Raw genomic sequence first — 27972 nt, forward strand, 5'->3', positions numbered from 1 at the left:
CATTCTGCTCTCTTGAGCAGGTCTGCTTTGACAAAAGAGATTCTTAATCTCATTGGGAATTAACTGGTTAAAAAAAAAAATCAAATTAAAAACACTGAAAATCATTGACTTGGTTCCACCAACTTCCAATCAATGATAACATACAGCAGATTTACTTTTTCCTTCGTTATGGTAAGTCATGACTCACAACTTATAAAACAATAGAACAACAAAATTGTTTAATTTAAGGTGAAATAATAACATATTAAAGCCAACAAACTATGTTTAAAACTATGCTATGTTAATTTAACCTTAATTTCTGAGACACAACTGTAGAAAACAGATTCTTACCTTGGAGTAGTAAGATTAACTAACAAATTAAACAAAAGTCCAAAGGTAAAATATTTTAACTTGTCAATCATCAAAAACAGATGAAAAACAGTAACTGATTAAATATCTTAACTCATTTTCAAAAAATGTCCATGTTCCTGTACATGTGGAATGTCAAAACCACATTCATTTACCTTACACATAGAATACACTCTATTTACAGTGATTCATGAATCATGTTTGTTTAAAGTAAAATGAGTAGTAAATTTAGTAAACATATACAAAAATACAAACATTAGTATTCTCACTACATAGATATAGGTGATAGATACAGATATAGGTGTGTATCTCTGTGTGTGTGTGTGTGTGTGTGTGTGTGTGTGTGTGTGTGTGTGTGTGTGTGTGTGTGTGTGTGTGTGTGTGATCCTGTACAGAGTGAACTATCATTTCAGCAAATGTCTTTTGTCAGCAGTGTGAGTGTTTCTCCACACAGGAGGCGACTCTACTCCACTATCTGACACAGAGACACTTTGGAACCAAACCACCTAAACCCAAACCTAAACCCAGGGTAGAGGGGTTCAGTGAATGTGGAGTGGAAGGTGTGGAGGTGGATCAGTGTGTCAGAGGAGACTCTGTAGAAGGACAGAGAGCCAGCAGCACAGTCCAGATACACTGCTACTCTGCCAGAGTCAGAGGAGGAGGGGGAGATGTGTATGTCTGTTGATCTGTTATTGTGCCAGGCAGAGTAACGGTTATTAAAGCATAACAAACTCCAGGACTTGTCATTCCCTCCAAGGCTGCAGTCAGGACCATCTCCTGTCCTTCTGATTCCTCTGTATGTCACTCCTATATAAACTCCTCCTTTCCACTCTACCTCCCAGTAACAGCACCCAGTCAGACCATTTCTACACAGCAGCTGTTCCCAGCAGTCAAATCTCTCTGGGTGATCAGGATGTGGCTGCTCCTCTTTCATCTCTGTCACCTTTCTGTTGTCCTCAGACAGAGAGAGCTTTCTGTTTGCTGTGTTTGGGTCCAGTGTGAGTTCACAGGCATCTGATGGAGAGAACAAGACACAGCTTGGAACATACAGAAGAAACCACAACTACACAATCTAAAATAGTTGAACGTGTGCTTCCATGAATAAAACTAAACACACACTTACATTTCCTCAGACCCGATTTCAACCTGTGCACTCCCCCATGGTCCAGACTGGGGGTGGAGGGATAAACAGTCAGACCAGCATATTCTCTTTGATCATGGAAACATGGACATTAAATAAACAATAAGCCTCTCCAGACCTGAGAGAGTCCAGTCTCCAGTGTGGATCCTCCAGTCCAGCAGAGAGCAGCTTCACTCCTGAGTCTCCTGGATGATTGTAGCTCAGGTCCAGCTCTCTCAGATGGGAGGGGTTGGAGCTCAGAGCTGAGGCCAGAGAAGCACAGCCTTCCTCTGTGAGCAGACAGCCTGACAACCTACACACACACACACACACACACACACACACACACACACGCAAAGCAAAGTACGTCTCATTAGTACACTACTCTGAAATTGATTGGGATACTGCAGTAGAATGCTAGCAAAACTGTCACAAATACAAATAGTTGACCACATGGTCTGCTTTTTGTTTTCATTTGGTCCAGTTTGAAGTTTGGAGTTTTTGAGTTTATAAGCCCTTTCTGCTATTTTAGGTCTCAACAACAGAGGCAACAAGGAGGGGAAATATCTAAATCCAATAATATAATAATGTGAAAGCATTTCACAGGGGCTAGAGAGTAGTGCTAAATGTTGGTATCACAACCGGTTTGAAAATCACATGAGAAGGAAAAGCCTCCATGTTAGGTGTTTATTCGTTGACATTAACCTGTATATAAAGCAGGATTTAAATGGTTGAACAGGTTGAAGAATACTGACCTGAGAGTCTCCAGTCTACAGTGTGGACTCTCCAGTCCAGCAGAGAGCAGCTTCACTCCTGAATCCTGCAGGTCGTTGTTACTCAGGTCCAGCTCTCTCAGACTAGAGGACTGGGAGCTGAGAACTGAGGCCAGAGCTTCACAGCTTCTCTCTGACAGCTTACAGCCTCTCAGCCTCAATGGACATAAAAAGATATGAAAGCAAAAATAAAAGAAGTGCTCACATGTACTTTGCATGATGCTTTGAGTTGAGTGTAGCACTAACAAAGCCAGGGACACTGGCTTGATTCCCACTGGGGTCATCCAAGCTAAAAATGTATGCACACATGGTACTGTAAGGTGATCTGGAAAAATAATCCACCAAATGGCATATGCTATGTTATGCTTTACAGAAAGGCATGAAAAAACTTATAGTAAATATATACAGCAGATATAAAAAATTGGAAACAATTTCAAAATAAGTGGTTTTAAACAATAACTACATCAAATACAAAACATGAGAAGCGGTAAAGACACAAACTTTACACAAAAGCAAGTCAATAAAAGTGTTTTTTATTTAAAGGATGATGCTAGCTTAAGTCCTTCAGGAAGGCTTTCCACAGTCTAGGGGCTCTGATGGCCAAAGTGTAATGAACTTTAGTCTTGAGTCTAGACTGAGAAACAGTCAGAAGGACCCAAAGATATCAGCTTGCACTCTGGCTCATAGGGAACTATGAGGTCTGTAATGTAACTTTGGGCCAAAAGTAGCCACGCTTAAAATGTGCTCAGTGAAATCTTGATATTAATTATATATCTAACTGGTAACCAGTGGAGAGATGTTAAAGTTGGGGATGTGTATGATCTCTTCTTAGCACTAGTTAAAATCCTAGCTGCTTTATTCTGAACAAGCTGGAGATGTGACAGTGAATTATGATGGAGAGCTGCTGTAATCTTAATGATATGATATCAAAGCATGAATGACCTTCTCTAAATCATCCAGGCTCATGGCTGTGTGTATGAAGCTGGATCAGAATGGCAAACATTCTGGAAAACTGCAAGACTTTCTTTTGAGTAAAATTGAAAATACCAATGTATAATGGCTCCGAAATCCTGATATAAAACTTGTAGTGTCACATATGGAAGCCCATTCCCGCCACTCAATAAAATAAAAAACGGAAGAAGAAATAAAGTCATAATTCTGAGAAAAAAGTCATAATTCTGAGATGAAATGCCAGAATTGAGTCATTTTTTATTTTATTGAGTAGCGGGAATGGGTTTCCATTCCTTCTTTTGCATATTCAGAAATACAGAACTGAGACAGACAGTTTTGACAGCATGGACCTTAGTTTGGAAAAATAATGTCAAATCATTTGAAAAAACTGTAAATGGATTTTACCTGAGAGTTTCCAGTCTACAGTGTGGACTCTCCAGTCCAGCAGAGAGCAGCTTCACTCCTGAATCCTGCAGGTCGTTGTTACTCAGGTCCAGCTCTCTCAGACTAGAGGACTGGGAGCTGAGAACTGAGGCCAGAGCTTCACAGCTTCTCTCTGACAGCTTACAGCCACTTAGCCTGAAGAAGCATTCGTGATAAAGACAAACAGTAACTACAATAAAATATTTGTTTTTTACTCTCATGAAAAGATTGTGTTATTTATTTAATCAAACCAGTTATCTGCACCTACAAAGATTTATTGGAGGCTTTGACCACTGGCAGCAGCCTCAGAAGAGCCTCCTCTGAAGCAGAGTATTTCTTCAGGTCAAACACGTCCAGCTCTTCTTCTGATGACAGTAAGATGAAGACCAGAGCCGACCACTGAGCAGGGGAGAGTTCATCTGTGGAGAGACTTCCTGATCTCAGGTACTGTTGGATCTCCTCCACTAGAGAACGGTCATTCAGCTCATTCAGACAGTGGAACAGATTGATGCTTCTCTCTGGAGAAGGATTCTCCCTGATCTTGTCCTTGATGTACTGGACTGTTTTCTGATTGGTCTGTGAGCTACTTCCTGTCTGTGTCAGCAGGCCTCGTAGGAGAGTCTGATTGGTCTCCAGTGAAAGACCCAGGAGGAAGCGGAGGAACAAGTCCAGGTGTCCATTTGGACTCTGTAAGGCCTTGTCCACAGCTCTCTGGTAGAAGATAGTTTCAGGTTTATTTTCTAATGTGAACTTCTCTAACATGGCTCCTGGCTCTTTTGTTTTTTTCTTGGTTCTTTTTTGTTTTGCTGATTTCTTGAACAGGGAGAATGAACCTTTACTCATAAACCGTTCTCTGGACAATATTGGTTCAGAATGGTCACCAGTGTGGGAGGTTGACTGAGTTTCTCTCAGTAGATTGGCACCGGTGTTGATGAATGTCAGAAAGACATAAACAGCAGCCAGAAACTCCTGAATGCTCAGATGGACAAAGCAGAACACCTTGTCCTGGTTCAGCCCACGCTCCTCTTTAAAGATCTGTGTGAACACTCCTGAGTACACTGAGGCTGCTCTGATATCAATGCCACACTCTGTCAGGTCGGCTTCATAGAAGATCAGGTTGCCTTTCTCCAGCTGCTCAAAAGCCAGTTTTCCCAGAGAGAGAATCATCTTCCTTTTCTCTGTAGTCCAGAGTGGATCTGTCTCAGCTCTCCCATGATACTTCATATTGCCCTGTTTGGACTGAACCACCAGGAAGTGGATGTACATCTCAGTCAGGGTCTTGGGCATTTCTCCTCTCTCATCTGTTTTCAACACATGCTCCAGAACTGTAGCAGTGATCCAGCAGAAGACTGGGATGTGGCACATGATGTGGAGGCTTCGTGAAGTCTTGATGTGGGAGATGATTCTGCTGGCCTGCTCCTCATCTCTGAATCTCTTCCTGAAGTACTCCTCCTTCTGCGGGTCAGTGAAGCCTCTCACCTCTGTCACCATGTCAACACACTCAGGAGGGATCTGATTGGCTGCTGCAGGTCGTGTGGTTATCCAGAGGCGAGCAGAGGGAAGCAGTTTCCCCTTGATGAGGTTTGTCAGCAGCACATCCACTGAGGTCGACTCTGTCACATCAGTCCAGATCTCGTTGTTCTGGAAGTCTAGAGGAAGTCGACACTCATCCAGACCGTCAAAGATGAACACAACCTGGAACTTGTCAAACCTGCAGATTCCTGCTTCTTTGGTTTCAGTGAAGAAGTGATGAAGAAGTTCCACCAAGCTGCACTTTTTCCCTTTCAGCAGATTCAGCTCTCGGAAAGTGAATGGAAATGTGAACTGTATATTGTGGTTGGCTTTGTCTTCAGCCCAGTCCAGAGTGAACTTCTGTGTTAAGACTGTTTTCCCAATGCCAGCCACTCCCTTTGTCATCAATGTTCTGGTTGGTTTGTCTCTTCCAGGTAAGGGTTTAAAGATGTCTTCACATTTGATTGTTGTTTCTGGTCTCGCTGGTTTCCTGGATGCTGTTTCAATCTGTCTGACCTCATGTTCATCATTGACCTCTCCACTCTCTCCCTCTGTGATGTGGAGCTCTGTGTAGATCTGATTCAGAAGTGTTGGGTTTCCTGCTTTAGCAATCCCCTCAAACAAACACTGAAACTTCTCCTTCAGATTTGATTTGAGTTCACGTTCGCACACTGCAGCAAGAGTTTCTGAATGAATAAAGAACAAAAAACATCAATAAATGGTTGTTATAGTAAATGTGAGAAATGTGAATATTTCCTTGTGAATGTGTCCATTTCACAACTCCATGGCATCTAGCTAGCTCATTATTGGTTGGTGGAAAAGGGTCCTGACTGCATGATTTTTTTTTTTTTATGTAAACCACTGTGTATACCATTGTGCAGCCACATTAACAAATCAATAATTTAACCAGATTATCCATGGGGATTGTGCTCATTTGCTGTCCAATGTGGAATTGGAGAGAAATGTCCTTTTAGAAACGTATGTATTTACAGCAATGGTTAGAAATGCAAATGTTTCCATTTTCTCAGCATTTCCCCTCATGTAATCAAACCAATTCATGGTTAACTCCAGACTTGGTAAATTTATTGTGTGAAAGGAATGTGGCCTGGGCTAATGCAAGAAAATCAGATGCTGAGGCTTATTGGTTACGTTTTATACAACTATGTACAGAACCCCCCTGGGGTCACCTGAAAGAAAAGGAAAAAAATGACGTTGAAATCCATACCCACAGATTAGTAAACCGTGAGCTCGGATTTGTAAACCGTGCCCTTGGATCAGGAATCCGTGCCCTCGGATTCGCTATCCAGGTCCTTGATGAGCTCTAGATGCGTTACACTGGCCAGAATAACCGGAAAACAAGACTTCCGGTTTAAGCGTTTAGCCTTCAAAATAAAAGCGCAAAAGTTTAAACGTGCAGAAATACAGTGTAAAACCAATTAATTTGTATTTAATTGTCAAATCCAATAAATGAGGACCCAGGTTAATATTAGATGTCATAATAATAATAATGAAAAATGCCATAATATGTGCCATTTACAACTATAATTAGACTAGACTGGACACTGCACAGGTCACCTTTCATTGCTACTGCACAAGTTATATGTCAAAACACTCCTACAGACCTGTACTTTCACTACACGCTAACATTTAGGCCCAAGCTGTTTAAGAAAGATCATGGCAGGCCCTCAAAATCAGCCTTACCCAAACATTAATCTGTGTCCTCATTTATTGGATTTGACGATTAAATACAAATTAATTGGTTTAAAACTGTATTTTTGCACGTTTAAACTCTTGCGCTTTTATTTTGAAGGCTAAACACCCAAATCGAAAGTCTTGTTTTCCATTATGCTCATCAAGGACCTGGATAGCGGATCCGTGGGCACGGTTTACTAATCTGTGCGCATGGTTTAGGAATCAGGTTTCCACATCAATTTTTTTTTTTTTTTCTCAGGTGACCCCAGGGGGGCTCCTTAACTATGCAATCCTTGCACTTCTGCTATTACAAGGGCCAAATCTGAATCTTATCTAGCGGTAACTAGGCTACTGAAAATTTAAGTAACCCAAAGACATTTTAGAAAACCCTGAATTCTGTGTGATAATTTAGTGAACTCCCTCCCTGTATTCTCAAAGATTATTTCACTGTATCTGACACACAGATGATGTTGAACTGTTTTAATGAGCATTTTATTGTATCTGGATCTCTGTTTGAATCATGTACTCCTGTTGACCCCTTGACTATGTCTGGTTCTGTGCAAATTTTGCCTTGTGTTGATTCCAGTCAGACTTTTTTGTTGTTGTTGTTATTGTTTTTCTGTTGGTGAGGTGTATAAGACTTCACCTTAGTTTGATCCCAGAAAACCAGCAGGATCTGACAATCTGGAGCCGTACTTTTTAAAGTAGCTGCTGATTTTATTTCTAAAACACTAGCATGTATTTTTAATCTTACCCTGGTCAATGATGAAATTCCTAACATTTGGAAATCTGCCTATGTCCTCCCTTTGTTAAAGGGTGGTGTCCTATACTGCCTTGAATAACTATAGGCCCATCTCCAAATTGTCTATTTGGAAATTAAATTTGGCTAAGGTTCTCGAAAAAAAACTGGTGAGTGAGCAACTAGAAGGGTTTTGGGTTCATGTTATATTTTATCAAAGCATCAATCAGGCTTTAGGAGACAACACAATACTGTTACTGCAGCCATGAAAGTCATGAATGATATTATTGATGCAGTGGAGAAACACTGTGTTGCATTGCCTATTGATCTTTTGAAAGCTTTTGACACAGTTGAATATCTTAAAACAAAGGCTGGTAAATATTGATTTATCAGACCAAGCAGTTGGATGGTTTGTGAATTACCTCTTGGATCAAAGTCAGTGTAGCAGTTTGATGGGTTAACCTCTTTTTTTTTTTTTTTTAATATATGTAGAGGTGTCTCTCAGGGTTCTGTCCTTGGTCCAAGTCTGTTCACAATCTACATCAATAACCTGGGTAAAAATCCTAGTTCCTAATTCTCTGTTTAATTTCTATGTTGACCATACTGTCATCTAATGTTGAGCAGGAACTCTAGCTCAAGCTTTTCAATATTTACAATCTGGTTTTGAATGCTGATAACACTAAAATAATGTTTTTTCCTCACACCAAGAAATGTTGAGCCAATTTTCCAAACATTGTTATGAGTCTAGGTAAGCATATTGAGGTTGTGTCCTGCTACAAGTACTTAGGCATTTTAATTGATGAAGGTCTCTCTTTTAACAACTATATTGAATATCTCATGAACTAAAAGTCAAGTTAGGTTTTTATTTCAGAAACAAGTCTTGTTTTGAAGCCAGAAAGAGGTTGGTGGCGGCTCTGGAGATCTGTTATACATGAATGCTTATGCTCAGTACTTGCAAATGTTGGATACAGTTTATTATGGTGCTTTAATCCTCTCACTTTTTATGCTGTGTGTCTGTAACCTTTATATCTGTCATTGATGCTGCTTTACTTGGCCAGGTCCCTCTTCGAAAAGAGATTCTGTATCTCAATGAGGCTTTCCTGATTAAATAATAGTTAAATAAAAATAAAATACATAAAAATGTTAAACTTGTTAAAAGCCTCTTACTGCTCTCCAGAGAGTCAGCCAGTTCCTCTTGCTCCATCCTCCTCAGGAAATGCAGTGTAATCTGCAGAAAAGCCTCACTGCTGCTGCTGCTCCTCTGCTCCTCCTCCTCCTCACTGTCCATAATGTCATCATCCTCCCTCTGATTCTCTAAGCATTCTGGGTAATCTGGACTCAGAACCCTGCAGAACCTCTTCAGTTCGTTCCTCACAAAAGTGACAATGTTCTCCTCAAGAAGCTGAAACAGAATAATACATGAATTCAACTTTCAAACAAAAATCATGGAACACAACATCCAAACAATCTTGCATAGATTGAAAGCCCACTGGTCTAAATATGGCTAATATGGCCCGAATGGTTGTTTTTTGTTGTTGTTTTTTTTTCATTTTGTTTGTAGCTGAATTAAAAAGTGTTGTTATACACACCATGAATATGGAGTCCAGGTCTGCTTGATGCTCCTGGGCAGACTGACCACTGGATGTCTCCTGGTGGACACTGTGGAAAAACACGATGTATTAGGTCTCAAGGTATCTCACACACTCACTGTAAATTCTGCTCTGATTATTGGATGTGATGTTTTGAGAGATGAAACAAAATTAACAGAGTATGAAGGGCCAGACCAATTTTATAATAACATCCAGGTCTAAAGAAAAAAAAGCTGGTCAAGAGGCTTGTCTGTTCACAAAATAGAGGAAAGGGCCCCAAATACGATCTATTCTGTGTAAGTGTCCTTCTGAAGAAGACCACTGTACTTCCTTAGTAATGCTACCATGCTAAAATAATACAGACTTACTTATTTTCAGAAGGATGTGTATCTTTAAATTTTACAGGTTCCAACATAGACTGGTGACTCTTCATGGACACACAGCTGGGTACAGGGGAGTCTGGTGTCTCCTGCTTGATCCTGCTGGAAACACAGGACGGATCACAAAATTGATTTTTTTGAATCCATGTTTTGTGGATGTTTAACTATTGTTTTATTGTTTTTTTTTTTTTTATCATCTATTTGATACATGTTCACCTCTGCACAGTAGGTTGATCTCCATGTCTAAAGTTTAAGGGCTCAGAAATAGACCGATCACTCTTCATGGACACACAGCTGGGTACAGGGGAGTCTGGTCTCTCCTGCTGGACTGGGCTTCAACACAACAGAAAAAAAACAAACTTACTCCCGCACACACAGTTATGAACTCTGCTTTATTCTGTCTCTGTCGACGTGTCAGTCCTCTGACCTTTATCAAGACATTCAAACACAACAGAGACAGAGCTTTTACTCTGAATAATGATGCTGTAATGATTTCACTGCTGAGCTCTGAGATGGAGAACAGTCATGGACAGTTAGAGATCCTCTTCTTACCTCTTATCTTTGGTCCGGCTGTCATGTTCCCCAGACAGAGTGGTTTTAGAGGGAGGGAGCCCCGCCTCTCTCTCCTCAGACTGACTCATAGTAGAGCGAACACCTTTACACAAACACACTGGAATGAGTCATTACAGGATATATTATTTCAAGGGCTGTGATAATTTATCTCAGAAACTTGTCACATATTCAACGTGTACATAATAATCAGACCACCTGCCCTTTATATCAAATATACTGACCAAGTTTATCTATGAATAATTTTAAGCCTCTGGGACAATTGAGACATGGACTGTGCAAAGGTTGAGTGAATGGTAGCATATTCTAGTTTTGGTGAGGTGGTTGTGTTGCTCACTTGGTGTATTAACAGTGAGAAACAATGCACTTCAGTCAAGCTTATCGAAGATTTCAGACAAGTTCTGAGACTTCCTGCATATTTCAACAATGAAATGAGTTGAGATTACAATCTAACTGGGGCTGATTCTGGTTACGACTAAAAAAAAACACAGGCAAAACATTCTTGGACAATGTTAATTTTGTCCTCAATGTCACACATTAATGTTGAAAATTAGGGCACAGTGGATACCAATGAACGGTTAGATCTGCAGACATTGAAAGCACATTTTGAAAGACTTTACCACCATTGTCTCATCCCAGTCTACTATACAGTCATCTAGTTATGCAACACAATGTAGGATCCCATTCATCAAACATTCGTAATGATCCCTGGTAGGGTCTTTACCTGGTGAACTCACATCCAGATCAAATCAAAGAGACTTTGTAGCTTCATCTAGGAAACATACAGAGAAAAGACGTTGCTTACTCTCCTTCGTCAACCCTGAGTGTCTGTGTAAAATTGATCTGAGGTTGCTGTCACACTCTTAAGTATGAAAGTCTAGAAACGTCAGTATGTCATCAAACCAGTCTAACCTGTAGCCACAAACCAAATCTGTGGCAGAGAAATCCCGTAGTTACACTATGTGTCAGCTAGATGGCATTTTAACTACACCAGACGTTTTTAATAAAGAGACAAAGAACTAAGGGAAAAGTGAATGATGTTTTGTAAAGTCATTTTTAGATGTTCTCTCTAGTGGAACAATTGAGGCAAGTGTGAATAAACCCTGCTTTCACTGACTTTTATGAGGCTAACTAACAAGAGAAGCAGTGTGTGTCCAAATAAAACTACTATTAGCAGGATGGTGTAAACCCTAAGGAAAACAGTTGGGAACAACTGATATACATAATTTACACAGATTATCTGTCTATGTTTTATCTTTATTTTATGTAGATTATCTGTCTGAAAGGACCTACTGAAGAAATGGTCCTACTATTACTACTGCTTCTACTACTAATAACTGGCAGTACTACTGCTACTACTATTACTACTATTATTACGACTACTGCTGCTACTACGACTACTACAGTCACAACTACTAAATCATTATAACACAAATAAATAAAATAATAAATAAAAATGAAACTATATTTTATAACACTTAAAAACATGATTTTAATCGATTTAATCAATTAAAATGTGTTTTGCAGGCAATAAAAAACATCACATATAAAAACTATTTAGACAAATAAAATTCCCAGGAATTAATTTTAAAAAAGGCTTACAGACAATTGAAACTGGCAGATAAAATGAGAATAAAACATGTAAAAACAAATTATATTATTGCATGCTCTTAAAAATGTGTTTTCTGATCTGATCTACATATGAAGGTAACTTTACCACCCACAGCTCCTCAGGCAGCACCTTCCAAAGCCCAGGATCCTGGACAGCAAAGGCCCTGTCACCTTTGACCTTTAGCCTAGACTTCAGACTGTCCAGGAAGACACTGAGGTCTCTCCCGAGCCCGTCAATGTGCTGACCCGGTGAGGAGGGAGCTGAGGAGGCTCCATCCCTGCAAGACTGTGGGTGCTGATGGCATCAGCTCCAGGGAGCTCAAAACATGGACCAATCAGCTGTGAGTCTCCTGCAGCCTCTCACTGAGCCTGCAGAGGGCGCCACCACTGCAGACAACATCCTGTCGTCATCATGTTAAAGAAGGGCTGGTCCAGTGGTACTAACATCCAGCACATCATGAAGACCTTGGAGAGGTTGTCTTGGATCATCTTAGACCTCTTGAGAGACTCCTGGAGCCTCTGCAGTCTGCTACCAGACTCATATAGGAGTGAACGATGCTGGATCATCTATCTGCTCCATGGGTTTACTCAATCTCCATTACTCTACTTGGATAAAGATGAAAACACAGTGGGAATCATGTTTCTTGCTTTCTCTAGTGCTTCAACATTTAATATCCAGCTCCTCTTAGATAAACCTACAGAAGTTCTCAATAGTTGGGGGATTAATTAGAGAGAGGAGAGGAGAGGAGTATTGCTGTAGGTTGGTGATGAGACCTCAGTTTGCTCTCTTCAACTGTTCATACCTTTCTTGTTTTTTTGGTGAATTAGTGTCTGATACAGTAGATGTATCTCACATATTTTGACTAGTCGTGTGTTTGTCAAACTAGACAACCACTAGTGAGTTTCATCACTGTCCTGCAGAACAGTGATGAAACTTAATGCTTGTGATTAATGATATTCCAATATTATTTTGGATTATTTTATTTAAGAGTTGCCAAGTGTAAATGTCATATTAGAATAGCCAGGATGAGTGTATATCCTGATTTTTTTTAGTTTATGCTAATGTTAGCTAAGGCATGTAAAAACATCTTAACCTCTTTGCTGTTGGTTTTTACTGTTGGTGCATTTTCTGTTTCCATGGTAACATACAGAATATTCTGTTTCATGTGTTTCTGAATTTCCTTATCAGGATATGAATACACATATAAACATAACCCAACCAGTGGTCACACTAAATGTAAAGCCAAGACTGCGTAGGGCTGCTGTACTGCAATGATAATCAAGTTTTTAATCTACAGTGAAATATTTATTTGGACAACACATTCAAATCAACAGTTACTCTGTCATAGATAGAGCATGATGAAAATACACCAAATAATATTCAGTGTCCGTTTTCTCACTTTTATTTTGAAGGCAAAGTCGCCCAACCGGAAATGGAGTTGCTGGTAGCTTCTGCTAACTTGCCACACCTAAAATTGACGTTGAAAAAAAGGGTGGGGAAGGACTGCAGAGTTTGGCACCGCCCAGCTAAACACATCTCCTCTTTTAGGTCCGCAAATAAGGTTTATATACTGAAGCTTTGGGAGTTTTTTCATCAGGACTGAAGAGGACTGCCAGTCCTGAGCTGTCCCTACAAGAACCATTCGATTCAGTCAGTCAAGTTTTTTCATCAGTTTGTTCTACTTTTGAACTAAACGAATCAGCACGATGAGCGGAAGAGGCAAAGGCGGAAAGGGACTCGGTAAAGGAGGCGCCAAGCGCCACCGTAAAGTCCTCCGTGATAACATCCAGGGAATCACCAAGCCCGCTATCCGCCGTCTGGCTCGCCGCGGCGGGGTGAAGCGCATCTCCGGTCTCATCTACGAGGAGACCCGCGGTGTGTTGAAGGTCTTCCTGGAGAACGTCATCCGTGATGCCGTCACCTACACCGAGCACGCCAAGAGGAAGACCGTCACCGCCATGGATGTGGTCTATGCTCTGAAGAGGCAGGGCCGCACTCTGTACGGCTTCGGAGGTTAACTTCATTTACCCTACAACTACACCACAAAGGCTCTTTTAAGAGCCGCCCAATTCCTCTAAGCAAAGAGTGTATTCCTGTTTCTTTGTGACTTGTGTAGGCTAACCATCTAATGCATTGCACGTTTTTCTTTTACAACATTTGAACACAAGCTTAACTTAATGCTCTTCCTGAAGCAGACACTAGTTTAAATGGCTTACTGGTACACTTTCCACAGACTTACGGTCATTGAATCAACAACATTGTTGCCATAGTCTCGGTGGTAACAGCCACTTTTCTATATTATGGTGAAGTGGTAAGAAATGCTGGATAACAAAATGGTTAAGATACACCAGGCTGTAAAACGGCAACTTATTGATACTTTTACACAACATAACATTGAGCAAATGGCCCATGTGTATCTTAAACAGCAAGTTTGTAGCAGCCGCAAACGGGCTAACCTGAAATATAACTCTGCATTAAACATTGCTCTGCTGTGTGAACGTACAAAGCATCCCCCGGTTGCAGAAATAACTCGGCCCGATTGCATCACCTCAGAGATCGGCATATTAATCGAACAAATAAAGTTAAAGATATGTTCAAAGCAATGCTGGTTTCACATCTATGGTGAAAATCCAATGCATGGGAAGACGCCTTAAACAGGAAGGCGTCATAACATGATGAATAGTGAACTGTCTACAGTAGGCTATGTCAATGCAGTGAATGTGAGACCTTATTGTCTCACTTTTTGTTTTTTACCAGGGCCATGTCTGTATGGTTACTTCACTATTGGAGCTGTTCATAAAGTACATTGATGACAACATTGTGTCTATTGCTACTTGTCAGATACAATGTTTCTTCTTACATTGCAAGTTGCAGATTTTTTTTTTTAATATATATTTACAAAGGAAGTCTGAATGGGGCCATGCATCAGCACAGGGGGAAATTATTAAACATTAATAATGGGGAAAAAAGTCCAAGGTTTTAACATATAAAACAGACTTGTATTAGTTTGTGAAATGAAGGAGGGGAACAATAGTCCGAGTCCGCGCGCGGGAAATGAAAACATAAATCTTGTGTAACACATTCAAACGCCATCTGGATCTCAACCAATCATATACCTACAGGGAGCTGCGCAGTAACGATACGTACGACTTCCTGCAGCCCGCTCCACAGTCACGTGCCGAAACTCAACCAATCGCAGGCGGGGAACCGCACAGTGCTATTTGCATAACTGCCTATAAAAACAGTCGTTCTGGTACAGAGACATTATTCGTTGCTGTAAAGTACCGACAACTCATCATGCCTGAACCAGCGAAGCCAGCGCCCAAGAAAGGCTCCAAGAAAGCCGTGACCAAGACCGCCGCCGGCAAGGGAGGCAAGAAGCGCAGAAAGACCAGGAAGGAGAGCTACGCCATCTACGTGTACAAGGTGCTCAAGCAGGTCCATCCCGACACCGGCATCTCCTCCAAGGCCATGGGCATCATGAACTCCTTCGTCAACGACATCTTCGAGCGCATCGCCGGTGAGGCGTCTCGTCTGGCTCACTACAACAAGCGCTCCACCATCACGTCCAGGGAGATCCAGACCGCCGTAAGGCTCCTGCTTCCCGGTGAGCTGGCCAAGCACGCCGTGTCCGAGGGCACCAAGGCCGTCACCAAGTACACCAGCTCCAAGTAACCAGCTGCCTGCTGTCAACATCAACCCAACGGCTCTTTTAAGAGCCACACACTTCCTCTGGAAGGGCAAAGTCTCATACAACTGTTTTAACTTATTTATATCAAGCAATTTTTTTTTTAATTTTTTTTTATATTCGCTTACTACAGTATCACTTATATAACACATAAACATGGTCTTTTGCGTTGTATTTGTGTGCTACTGTGTGTGTCTGCGCTGGTATGTTTTCTGTAAAGCCATTTCATGCAACTGTAAAGTGATAAGGTAATGAGTATTTCCCGTAAGTTTCCCATAAACTTTATCTCAGTTTTGATACTTGATAAATTCAGGTGTTCTTCCACCATTCTTATCGAATAAATCATGAATGCTTTGAAGCAAGGTCTATCATCCCCATATAAATCAGAGTCTCATTTCACTAGAATCACTGTCACATCCTGATTACTCTAATCCATTTTAGGAACTCCTGATTACAAAGTCCTCCTCTTCAACATTGGCCAAGTACATCAGAGAGTAATATGGAATGATATAACATTTTCCCCAGTTTCCTGGATTGGAGTTCATATCCTTGTCATGGTCACATTTGGGATAATGGTATGTATGCATGTTTTTCTGTGGAGTGATGGCGCCCTCTTGTGGATTGTACTGACTACATTATGTGTGCGGGTTGGCTGTCTTTTTTTAAAATTGTTTTTATTGTTGTTTAATTGTTTTTTATAGTTGCTCTGCTTTCTGTGTGAAGGAGCAGTATGTTCAAAAATGTATCTCCCTGCCGATACAGGAGTAGTATGTTAATGTGGTAGTATATAGATGTCTGTAGGAGAAACTGTTGTATTATTGTACCCTCATAGACAAAGCAGTTTCAGGAAACATGTATTGTTAAATATCAGCAGCGCCTCCTTCACCACCCCTGTAATTGTAGTTTCATTCAGACATACACTACATGACTGATAAAAGTCAGTGAAAGCAGGATTTATACACTCTTGCTTCACTTAATCTACTACAGAGAACACCTTAAAGTGAATTTACAAAAGGTCACTCTCTTTTCCTTTCATTCTTACTCTCTGTGAAAAACTTTTGGTTAATGTGCTCCATCTAGTGGACTCATGCTAGAACTACATCACCTGATCTGTGATTTCTCTGACACGGTTTTAGTTTCTGGCGACAGGTTAGACTGGTTTGATGCCGCACTGATGCTTCGAGACTTTCTTACTGAAGTTATGAGGATATGACAGCAACCGCAGATCAACTTTACACAGACACCCACGACTGACAAAGGAGAATAAGCAGCGTCTTTTCTCTCAATGATTCCTCTACAGATGACGATAGAAAGTGTCTTCAATTTGATCTGGATGTGAGTTCACCAGGTAAAGACCCTACCAGGGATCATTACAAATGTTTAATCAATAGGATCCTACATTGTGTTGCATAAAAGGATGACGGCATGATAGACTGGGATGAGACGATGGTGGTAAAGTCTTTCAAAATGTGCTTTCAATGTTTGCAGATCTGAATATTCATTAGAATTCATTGTGCCATAATTTTCAACATTAATGTGTGACATTGGGGACAACATTTACATTGTCCAAGAATGTTTTCCATGTATTATTTTTAGTCGTAACCAGAATCAGCCCCAGTTAGATTGTAATCTCAACTCATTTCTTTGGTGAAATATGCAGGAAGTCTCAGAACTTGTCTGACAGCTTGGATGAGCGTGACTGAAGTGCATTGTTTCCCACTGTAAATACACCAAGTGAGCATTATGTACACTCTGTATGTGTGACATGTTTCTGACAGGAATGATCACAGCCCTTGAAATAATATATCCTGTAATGACTCATTCCAGTGTGTTTGTGTAAAGGTGTTCGCTCTACTATGAGTCAGTCTGAGGAGAGAGAGGCGGGGCTCCCTCCCTCTAAAACCACTCTGTCTGGGGAACATGACAGCCGGACCAAAGATAAGCGGTAAGATGAGGATCTCTAACTGTCCATGACTGTTCTGTATCTCAGAGCTCAGCAGTGAAATCATTACAGCATCATTATTCAGAGTAAAAGCTCTGTCTCTGTTGTGTTTGAATGTCTTGATAAAGGTCAGAGGACAGACACGTCGACAGAGACAGAATAAAGCAGAGTTCATAACTGTGTGTGTGGGAGTAAGTTTGTTTTTTTTTCTGTTGTGTTGAAGCCCAGTCCAGCAGGAGAGACCAGACTCCCCTGTACCCAGCTGTGTGTCCATGAAGAGGCACCGGTCTATGATTGACCCTATAGAATTCAAAGATGGGCATCCTTCTGAAAATAAGTAAGTTTTAGTATCTTATCTTAGTATGTTGGCATTAAAATGGCTAAAAATGTCTTCTTCACAAGGACACAGATAGGTTCACTGTATTCATAAAATGTTTCTTGCAGGATCGAGCAGGAGAGACCAGACTCCCCTGTACCCAGCTGTGTGTCCATGAAGAGTGACTGGTCGATGTTGCAACCTATAGAATTTAAACATTTGCATCCTTCTGAATATAAGTAAGTCATTATTATCTTAGTATGTTAGCATTCATAAGAAAGCAACATTGTCTTTTTCAGAAGGACACAGATACATTCACTGTATTCAAAAAACGTTTCTAACAGGATCCAGCAGGAGAGACCAGACTCCCCTGTACCCAGCTGTGTGTCCATGAAGAGTGACTGGTCGATGTTGGAACCTATTGAGTTCAAAAATAGACACCACTCTGCTGAGAAAAGGCAAGAATTTATAATTTGGGGCCCTTTCCTCACTTATATGAACAGGCAGGCCTCTTGACCTGCTTGTTCTTTATGTACGTATGTGTGTATGTATCCAACGTGTGTATGTTTCTCCATTTCCTTTTCTGTTTCTTTTATATTTGTTTCTCTTAGCCCTTCAGTTTGGATTTCAGCTCATTCCAGAAGTCTCCCCTCACGATGTATTTCAGGCATGGAGAGTGACATATTGTCCTTCACCTATGTAATCTTGCTTGGTTGAGGGAGGGTGATGGTGAATGGGTTTCATATGTGTGTATGTATTTGTATATTTGGACATTTTTAGAAAGCTTTAAAATATGAAACATGAAAAAATAATTTAAAACAGACTAATTGGTTGTAATTGGACTATACTGAGCAGAGGTAAGAAATCATGAGATACAGAATTGGTCTGTCCCTTCATTCTCTGGTGATTGAGTTTAATTTCTCAAAACATCACATCCAAAAACTCAGAGCAGTATTTACCTTGAGTACCTCGAGTTTAACTCGTGTTTCTACCAGGATCATCATGACAAAACAGTCTCTTGTTGGTCTCTTATAACTACTTGTGTGTGTGTGTGTGTGTGTGTGTGTGTGTGTGTATGTTTTCTCAACAGAGTCCACCAGCAGAGGTCAGAGGTTCCCAGTGGTCAGTCTGCCCAGGAGCATCAAACAGACCTGGACTCCATATTTATGGTGTGTAAATGTACAACAACACCTGCTCCTTCAGCTATAAATGAAATGAAAAACAACCATTATGGTCATAATAGCCTCCATGCTGCACTCTTTAGACCAATGGGCTTTCAGTCTCTACAAGATTAATTTGATGTTATTTTAGAATGAAAGGTTAATTAATATATTATTCTGCTCCAGCGTCTTGAGGAGAACATTGTCACTTTTGTGAAGAACGAGCTGAAAAGGTTCCAGACGGTTCTGAGTCCAGATTACCCAGAATGCTCAGAGAGGCAGACGGAGGATGATGAGGTGGTGAGCGGTGATGAGGAAGAACAGAGGAGCAGCAGAGAGGCTTTTCTGATGATCACACTGCACTTCTTGAGGAGAATGAAGCAGGAGGAGCTGGCTGACTCTCTGCAGAGCAGTAAGAGACTTTGAACACGTTTAACATGATGGAAAGGGGAAATAGTGGGAAAATGGGAAGGATTGCATTTCGAACCTCTGCTATTAATACAGACAAGATCTCTTCCATTCCAGATTGGAAGGTAATGAGCCAATCGCCATGGAATATCTGGTTAAATTATTGATTTGTTAATGTTGGTGTAAAATGCTGAGAACAGTGGTTTTCATTAAAAAACAACAACACACCAAAAGCTGAGTTCACATTCTGCTGCACATACAGTCAGGACCTGTTGCCACCCACCAGTAAGGAGCAAAATACATGTCATGGAGTTGTGAACTGAACACACCGACTAGGAAATGTTTACATTGCTATGGAAGCCCATTCCCGCCACTCAATAAAATAAAAAAACAACTGAATTGTGACTTTTTTTTCTCACAATTGTTACTTTATTTTTCTCAGAATTCTGAGAATGAAGTCAGAATTCTGACTTTATATCTCAAAATTCTGACATTTTTTCTCCCACTTCTGACTTTATATCTCAGAATTCTGATATCTCAGAATTCTGATTTTTTTTTCTCACAATTCTGACTTTATATCTCGGAATTCTGATTTTTTTTTCTCACAATTCTGACTTTATATCTCAAAATTCTGACTTTTTTTCTCCCACAATTCTGACTTTATATCTCGGAATTTTTTATCCTCCATGCAGTCAGAAATGTGAGGTATAAAGTAAAAATTGTGAGAAATAAAGTCAGAATTGTGAGCTTTAAAGTCAGAATTCTGATAAATAAAGTCAGAATTGGAAAGAAAAAAAAAAAGTCTGAATTCTGAGATATGAAGTCACAATTGTGAGGAAAAAAACTCACAATTCAATCGTTTTTTTATTTTATTGAGTGGCGGGAATGGGCTTCCATACATTTACTATAACATCCATTTATTGATGTTATTTGTTGTTTGTTCATTCAGAAACTCCTGCTGCAGTGTGCCAACGTAAACTCAAATCTAATCTGAAGGAGAAGTGTCAGTGTCTGTTTGAGGGGATTGCTAAAGCAGGAAACCCAACACTTCTGAATCAGATCTACACAGAGCTCCACATCACAGAGGGAGGGAGTGGAGAGGTCAATGATGAACATGAGGTCAGACAGATTGAAACAGCATCCAGGAAACCAGCGAGACCAGAAACAACAATCAAATGTGAAGACATCTTTAAACCCTTACCTGGAAGAGATAAACCAACCAGAACATTGATGACAAAGGGAGTGGCTGGCATTGGGAAAACAGTCTTAACACAGAAGTTCACTCTGGACTGGGCTGAAGACAAAGCCAACCACGATATTCAGTTCACATTTCCATTCACTTTCAGAGAGCTGAATTTGCTGAAAGGGAAAAAGTTCAGCTTGGTGGAACTTCTTCATCACTTCTTCACTGAAACCAAAGAAGCAGGAATCTGCAGGTTTGACAAGTTCCAGGTTGTGTTCATCTTTGACGGTCTGGATGAGTGTCGACTTCCTCTAGACTTCCAGAACAACGAGATCTGGACTGATGTGACAGAGTCAACCTCAGTGGACGTGCTGCTGACAAACCTCATCAAGGGGAAACTGCTTCCCTCTGCTCGCCTCTGGATAACCACACGACCTGCAGCAGCCAATCAGATCCCTCCTGAGTGCGTTGACATGGTGACAGAGGTGAGAGGCTTCACTGACCCGCAGAAGGAGGAGTACTTCAGGAAGAGATTCAAAGATCAGCAGCTGGCCAGCAGGATCATCTCCCACATCAAGACTTCACGAAGCCTCCACATCATGTGCCACATCCCAGTCTTCTGCTGGATCTCTGCTACAGTTCTGGAGCATGTGTTGAAAACAGATGAGAGAGGAGACCTGCCCAAGACCCTGACTGAGATGTACATCCACTTCCTGGTGGTTCAGTCCAAACAGGGCAATGTGAAGTATCATGGGAGAGCTGAGACAGATCCACTCTGGACTACAGAGACCAGGAAGATGATTCTCTCTCTGGGAAAACTGGCTTTTGAGCAGCTGGAGAAAGGCAACCTGATCTTCTATGAAGCCGACCTGACAGAGTGTGGCATTGATATCAGAGCAGCCTCAGTGTACTCAGGAGTGTTCACACAGATCTTTAAAGAGGAGCGTGGGCTGAACCAGGACAAGGTGTTCTGCTTTGTCCATCTGAGCATTCAGGAGTTTCTGGCTGCTGTTTATGTCTTTCTGTCATTCATCAACACCGGTGCCAATCAACTGAGAGAGAAACAGGTAACCTCCCCACCATCCAGGCTATTAACAAACAAATCTAAAGTAAAACACTTCTACCAGAGTGCTGTGGACAAGGCCTTACAGAGTCCAAATGGACACCTGGACTTGTTCCTCCGCTTCCTCCTGGGTCTTTCACTGGAGACCAATCAGACTCTCCTACGAGGCCTGCTGACACAGACAGGAAGAAGCTCACAGACCAATCAGGAAACAGTCCAGTACATCAAGGACAAGATCAGGGAGAATCCTTCTCCAGAGAGAAGCATCAATCTGTTCCACTGTCTGAATGAGCTGAATGACCGTTCTCTAGTGGAGGAGATCCAACAGTACCTGAGATCAGGAAGTCTCTCCACAGATGAACTCTCCCCTGCTCAGTGGTCGGCTCTGGTCTTCATCTTACTGTCATCAGAAGAAGAGCTGGACGTGTTTGACCTGAAGAAATACTCTGCTTCAGAGGAGGCTCTTCTGAGGCTGCTGCCAGTGGTCAAAGCCTCCAATAAATCTTTGTAGGTGCAGATAACTGGTTTGATTAAATAAATAACACAATCTTTTCATGAGAGTAAAAAACAAATATTTTATTGTTGTTACTGTTTGTCTTTATCACTAATGCTTCTTCAGGCTTAGTGACTGTAAGCTGTCAGAGAGAAGCTGTGAAGCTCTGGCCTCAGTTCTCAGCTCCCAGTCCTCTAGTCTGAGAGAGCTGGACCTGAGTAACAACGACCTGCAGGATTCAGGAGTGAAGCTGCTCTCTGCTGGACTGGAGAGTCCACACTGTAGACTGGAAACTCTCAGGTCAGTATTCCTTCACATGTAAAACCTGACCCTGTAAGTTTAACATTGGGATTTAAGAGCCATTTTACTTTATCAATGTTCAATTTCATCAGAAAGGAAATCTTTAAAATGTTCGAAATCAAACATCTTTTCATCCAGCTTTATATACAAAGTCATAAAAACAGTGGCTAACATAACACAGATAATAACATTATATATATGAGGAATGTTTTCTTATCTGTACATCTCTATTGAGGCTGAGTGGCTGTAAGCTGTCAGAGAGAAGCTGTGAAGCTCTGGCCTCAGTTCTCAGCTCCCAGTCCTCTAGTCTGAGAGAGCTGGACCTGAGTAACAACGACCTGCAGGATTCAGGAGTGAAGCTGCTCTCTGCTGGACTGGGGAGTCCACACTGTAGACTGGAGACTCTCAGGTCAGTATTCCTGTTCAACACATGACCATTTAAATCCTGCTATTTGATGTCAGAGATACTGTATATAAATGCCCAATGTGTGTAGGATTTTTCTGCTCATGTGTTTAACAAACCAGTTGTGATACCAACATTTACCGCTACTTTCTAGCCCCTGTGAACTGCTTTCCCTGATTATATTTAATTATTTCCCCTCCTTGTTGCCTTTGTTGTTGAGACCTAAAATACTTGCAAGATTCTGTCAAAAATTCAGTCAGTTATATTGGTGACAGTTACAGTGCTGCTACGATTCAACTGAAGTATCCCAATTAATTTCAGAGTAGTACTAATGAGAAAGTCTAACATGTACCTTGTTTTGTGTGTGTGTGTGTGTGTGTGTGTGTGTGTAGGTTGTCAGGCTGTCTGCTCACAGAGGAAGGCTGTGCTTCTCTGGCCTCAGCTCTGAGCTCCAACCCCTCCCATCTGAGAGAGCTGGACCTGAGCTACAATCATCCAGGAGACTCAGGAGTGAAGCTGCTCTCTGCTGGACTGGAGGATCCACACTGGAGACTGGACTCTCTCAGGTATGGAGAGGCTTGCTGCCAAGCAGGGGCAATGTTTTATCGAGGGGTTAGAGTTGGCAACCATTTTCTCAGTCAGACTGTGAAGCTGTGTCACATTGTTTAATGGTGGATATGAGTGACGTTGTCTGGAAAATCATTCATACAGAAGGTTATTGAATGCCTATATTTCCATGATCAAAGAGAATATGCAGGTCTGACTTTGTTTATCCCTCACCCCCAGTCTGGACCATGGTGGAGTGCGGTGGTTGAAATCAGGTCTGAGGAAATGTAAGTGTGTGTGTTCAATTTTATTCTTGAAAACAAATAAGCACACATTTAACTATTGAGATGTTGTAGTTGCAGTTTATTCTGCATGTTCCAAGCCGCTTTTAACCATCAAAAAACATATAGTTGATGTGTGACTACAAAGACATTCTTTACTCCATGATCTTAGTTTTTTACTAATTATTTATTTATGGAAGAATAAAACACAATAAGGTACAGCAAAAAAAAAAAATGGTTCGCTCCTTCGTCCAACAGCTTCTTCTTTCCACTAAATAAAACAAGCATGATGACGTTTCTCTCCTATACTTATGAGTCATAATTATAAGCATTAATGTAAGGCAATTCATATTATGCATGGCATTTTGTGAATATAGGTTACACCAACCACATAAAAGTTAGTGTGTCATAGTAACACAGAATTATTTACATCTCTGTAAATGAATAAAATCTAAATCAAATTTGGTTTCTGTATTAATGGCTCTTAGAGATCGAAAGCCCATTGACAAAGCAGTATGTGACAGCCATTCATTTCAACAGAACAGGTCCATTAGATAAAAAAAAAAAAAAAGCTTCTTCTGTTTTGTGTCTTGTTCTCTCCATCAGATGCCTGTGAACTCACACTGGACCCAAACACAGCACACAGAAAGCTCTCTCTGTCTGAAGGCAACAGAAAGGTGACAGCAGTGAGAGAGGAGCAGCCACATCCTGATCACCCAGAGAGATTTGACTGCTGGGAACAGCTGCTGTGTAGAAATGGTCTGACTGGGCGCTGTTACTGGGAGGTAGAGAGGAAAGGAGGAGTTTATATAGGAGTGACATACAGAGGAATCAGCAGGAGAGGAGGGGGTGATGACTGCAGACTTGGAGGGAATGACAAGTCCTGGAGTTTGTCCTGCTCTGATAATAGTTACTCTGCCTTTCACAATAACAGATCAACAGTCATACGCATCTCCCCCTCCTCCTCCGACTCTGACAGAGTAGCAGTGTATCTGGACTGGTCTGCTGGCTCTCTGTCCTTCTACAGAGTTTCCTCTGACACACTGATCCACATCCACACCTTCCACTCCACATTCACTGAACCCCTCTACCCTGGGTTTAGGGTTTGGTTTACGGTTGGGTTTGGGTGTAGGTGGTCTGGTTCCTCTGTGTCTCTGTGTCGGATAGAGGAGTAAAGTTGCCTCCTGTGTGGAGAAAAACACACTCATGAGCAAAGACAGCTGCTGAAATGATAGTTCACTCTGCACAGGGGTCACACACACACACACACACACACACACACACACACACACACACTGTACTAAATTCCCACTCTTTTTGAGCTGTTTGCTAGCTTAAATTAGTTAATGCACGAGCTAGTGCTGCCCCTCCCTTTCTGTGTTGGTTGCCTAGCAACGGGAGATTTGTTTATGTTCCGTTTTTTTCTTCCATTGTTTTCTCTACCTCCGAAGTATGCGTGAGTGAAACGTGAGTTGTCCGTTCTTTTGCATTATATGGAGGGGATATTTATGTTATCACTCAGGGATTAATGTTACATTAATGTTACTTTTATGAGGATGTCTCTCCTTTTTATATTGCTGGGAAGTTTGCCTCAGATTTATCATTGCGCACCATTAGCATGTTTAGCTAACCTAGTGATGTTTAGCTTACGTGGTTAGCCTAGCTGGCATCATTGTTAGATTGCATGTGCAGTAAGTTACTTATACTGTATATTCTTTCTCATTTCTTCCTTAAGGAAAACCATACTTACTTACTTACATCCATTCCATGTATGTATCCATTCCATACTGAAGAGCTAGATAAAAGGTTGAACTGTCTCCTGCCTCCTGTCTGCTTCTTGCCGGATTAACATTCTAACTAGCCCCCACAATCCAAGAATACACTTTATTCTGAATACACTCACACACCTATATCTTAATATGACAATATTAATGTTTCTGTATTCATATAGTTTACTACTCATTTCACTGTAAACAAACCTGATTCAGCAATCACTACAAATAGAGTGTATTCTATGTGATTGACAGGTTGAAATGGCTTGCATTTTGATTTTAATTTTATTTGATATTTAATCTCACTACTAAACTAAACATCAATATTGTTTTCTACTGTTTTTTTTTTCCAGACGTGAAGATTAAATAAGCATTGTTTTACCTGTCGCGTTGTATGCATAGGCTACCTGCATGTACCTGTCACTCTAAAACCTGTAGGCTAGATATAAGTGAAAGGGTAGAAAGAAGAGACAAACACACAGAATCAGAAACGATGATTTTATTCGCCAAGTACAATGTACAAGGAATCTATCTTGGTACAGGTATCAACATAAAGACGAAGAAGAATTAAAAAAATGTAAAAAAATAAAAAAAATAAAAAATAGAGAGCAATGTGCAATATTAAGTAGGCTACATATGATCAGTGATGAAACAGTTAAAGTGCAGGTGTGCAACTGGACAGAGGGGGGATAGGAGGGGTCTTTATTTCTAAGGTTTGGGCTTCTGTTGCCCTGGTAACAACTCTGGCTAAATTGTTAACTCGCTTCGTGAAACGGAAAATTCTGGGCTTAGGCTGTGGCAAATTGTCAACAAACCTATCCAGTTAACGGAGTTAGCCACGTAGGCCTACGTGAAACGGGGCCAATGAACAATGATACAATTTAAATAAGAAACATTGTAATGGACACATTTAGTAAGAAAGACACAAACTTGTATTTTGTGTCTGGGTATGGGGTAGGGCATGTGAGAAGTGGAAAATAAAGCCACTATACCCGAATTGCTATGTGATGTATATTAGGCTATTTAGGTCTAACTGCGATGATTTTTGTGCAGTTTCTGAATTTGAATAGAAATAGTAGCCCAAATATTTCCTTACAAACTGCTATATAGATTGGTTACAACACCAATTGATATAATGTAATACAGAAGCAGATGAGTTTCCTCTTTGTAGTGAAGATGGAGGTGGCTCTTAAAAGAGCCGTTTTGGGTTGGTGTCTGCAGCAGAAGGTTTAAGCTCGCTCTCCGCGGATGCGGCGGGCCAGCTGGATGTCCTTGGGCATGATGGTGACCCTCTTGGCGTGGATGGCGCACAGGTTGGTGTCCTCAAACAGGCCGACCAGGTAAGCCTCGCTGGCCTCCTGAAGAGCCATGACAGCGGAGCTCTGGAAGCGCAGGTCGGTCTTGAAATCCTGAGCGATTTCTCGGACCAGGCGCTGGAAGGGCAGCTTGCGGATCAGCAGCTCGGTGGATTTCTGGTAGCGACGGATCTCTCTCAGCGCCACGGTACCGGGCCGGTAACGGTGAGGCTTCTTCACGCCGCCGGTGGCCGGGGCGCTCTTACGGGCAGCCTTGGTGGCGAGCTGCTTCCTGGGGGCTTTGCCTCCGGTAGATTTGCGAGCGGTCTGCTTGGTTCTTGCCATTGCTTTTCCTTTCTCACGACGAAAGAAAAGTGTAACGGACTGGAGCAAAATGCTGCTCTTAAATCACCGGGCTGGGTCTGTAACGGTGACGCTGCTTCACTCCGCCGGTTTCTGATTGGTCTGTAGCCAAGCCGCTCCTCCTTCAGGGCAACACCGCCTAAATCTCCGGCGGTTAGAAAAGTCCTTTCTAAATGTCCGCCAAAATTCAAACTCAGCCGCCCGCTGCTTCTCTGCCCGCAGCCTCTTTTCTGATTGGACGGACATGAACCGCCCCGTCCGCTCCGAGGACATATAATCCAGGGTTTCCCTTGTGCTTCACATTTTCTTTGAGTCACAACTCTAGAAAGACTTTACAATGAGTGGCAGAGGCAAAACCGGCGGAAAGGCTCGCGCCAAGGCAAAGACCCGCTCGTCTCGTGCCGGGCTCCAGTTCCCGGTCGGCCGTGTCCACAGGCTGCTGCGCAAAGGCAACTATGCCCAGCGTGTCGGTGCCGGCGCCCCCGTCTACCTGGCGGCTGTTCTCGAGTACCTGACCGCTGAGATCCTGGAGTTGGCCGGAAACGCCGCCCGCGACAACAAGAAGACCCGGATCATCCCCCGTCACCTGCAGCTGGCCGTCCGCAACGACGAGGAGCTCAACAAGCTGCTGGGCGGAGTCACCATCGCTCAGGGCGGCGTGCTGCCCAACATCCAGGCGGTGCTGCTGCCCAAGAAGACCGAGAAGCCTGCCAAGAAGTAAACATCACACACCAGCTGCTCTCCTTACAACACAAAGGCTCTTTTAAGAGCCCAACAATCATCTCTGCAAAAGTCAAACTTTCTCTCATACTCCATCCATAATTAATACAAAACATTATGTAGGCTACACACAGCTCCTCCATTCCAACCTATCAGCTTTTTAGGCTACTTTCCTCACAATCTGATTCTACAGAAATGGTTCCAATAGGGAGTTGAATGTTGAAACTTGCATTTGTCCCCAAATTTCAGCCATTTATTTCAAATGTATCTACTGATGTAGTCAAATTTCATTTTATGGCGCTATTTCAGAATTTTCTGGTAGGCTATTAT

General features: G+C 41.6%; 6 protein-coding genes across 7 annotated transcripts in view; 4 read left to right on the plus strand and 2 right to left on the minus strand.

Moving 5' to 3' along the window:
* Positions 1–650: 650 nt before the first annotated feature.
* Positions 651–10178, minus strand: LOC139913188 (NACHT, LRR and PYD domains-containing protein 3-like). The gene is made up of 12 exons (XM_078284393.1): positions 10080–10178; positions 9750–9860; positions 9516–9629; positions 9148–9217; positions 8726–8960; positions 4497–5813; positions 3884–4370; positions 3598–3771; positions 2206–2397; positions 1608–1781; positions 1472–1518; positions 651–1362 (listed from the first exon to the last, which is right to left on the minus strand). The coding sequence occupies exons 1-12, from the start codon at positions 10166–10168 to the stop codon at positions 812–814; spliced, it is 3561 nt and encodes a 1186-aa protein (XP_078140519.1). The 5' UTR covers positions 10169–10178; the 3' UTR covers positions 651–811.
* Positions 10179–13355: 3177 nt separating this feature from the next.
* LOC139913196 (histone H4) lies at positions 13356–13790 on the plus strand. The gene has a single exon (XM_071901160.2). It carries the CDS (start codon positions 13416–13418, stop codon positions 13725–13727), a length of 312 nt encoding a protein of 103 aa, XP_071757261.1. The 5' UTR covers positions 13356–13415; the 3' UTR covers positions 13728–13790.
* Positions 13791–14982: 1192 nt separating this feature from the next.
* LOC139913191 (histone H2B 1/2-like) lies at positions 14983–15662 on the plus strand. Its single transcript, XM_071901156.2, has one exon. The coding sequence runs from the start codon at positions 15007–15009 to the stop codon at positions 15382–15384; it is 378 nt and encodes a 125-aa protein (XP_071757257.1). The 5' UTR covers positions 14983–15006; the 3' UTR covers positions 15385–15662.
* Positions 15663–16607: 945 nt separating this feature from the next.
* Positions 16608–27972, plus strand: part of LOC139913189 (NACHT, LRR and PYD domains-containing protein 3-like) — a 29459-nt gene continuing 18094 nt past the window's right edge. Inside the window, exons 1-12 of one of the 2 annotated variants that reach the window (XM_078284390.1) lie at positions 16608–16745; positions 17240–17342; positions 17563–17676; positions 17784–17894; positions 18000–18113; positions 18746–18824; positions 19002–19227; positions 20173–21976; positions 22089–22262; positions 22498–22671; positions 23058–23231; positions 23452–23498. In XM_078284390.1, the coding sequence (XP_078140516.1) occupies positions 17254–17342; positions 17563–17676; positions 17784–17894; positions 18000–18113; positions 18746–18824; positions 19002–19227; positions 20173–21976; positions 22089–22262; positions 22498–22671; positions 23058–23231; positions 23452–23498 (3106 nt within the window). In that variant the 5' untranslated portion in view covers positions 16608–16745; positions 17240–17253. Of the gene's footprint in view, positions 16746–17239; positions 17343–17562; positions 17677–17783; positions 17895–17999; positions 18114–18745; positions 18825–19001; positions 19228–20172; positions 21977–22088; positions 22263–22497; positions 22672–23057; positions 23232–23451; positions 23499–24098; positions 25310–27972 lie in introns of those variants that run through there. The other variant, XM_078284391.1, reaches the window with a different exon arrangement.
* On the minus strand, positions 26453–26908 carry LOC139913195 (histone H3). Its single transcript, XM_071901158.2, has one exon. The coding sequence runs from the start codon at positions 26902–26904 to the stop codon at positions 26494–26496; it is 411 nt and encodes a 136-aa protein (XP_071757259.1). The 5' UTR covers positions 26905–26908; the 3' UTR covers positions 26453–26493.
* Positions 27259–27667, plus strand: LOC139913193 (histone H2A-like). The gene has a single exon (XM_078284400.1). It carries the CDS (start codon positions 27260–27262, stop codon positions 27641–27643), a length of 384 nt encoding a protein of 127 aa, XP_078140526.1. The 5' UTR covers position 27259; the 3' UTR covers positions 27644–27667.

This window comes from Centroberyx gerrardi, chromosome 7 (genome assembly GCF_048128805.1).
Source record: "Centroberyx gerrardi isolate f3 chromosome 7, fCenGer3.hap1.cur.20231027, whole genome shotgun sequence".
NCBI classification, from domain to species: Eukaryota; Metazoa; Chordata; class Actinopteri; order Beryciformes; family Berycidae; genus Centroberyx; species Centroberyx gerrardi.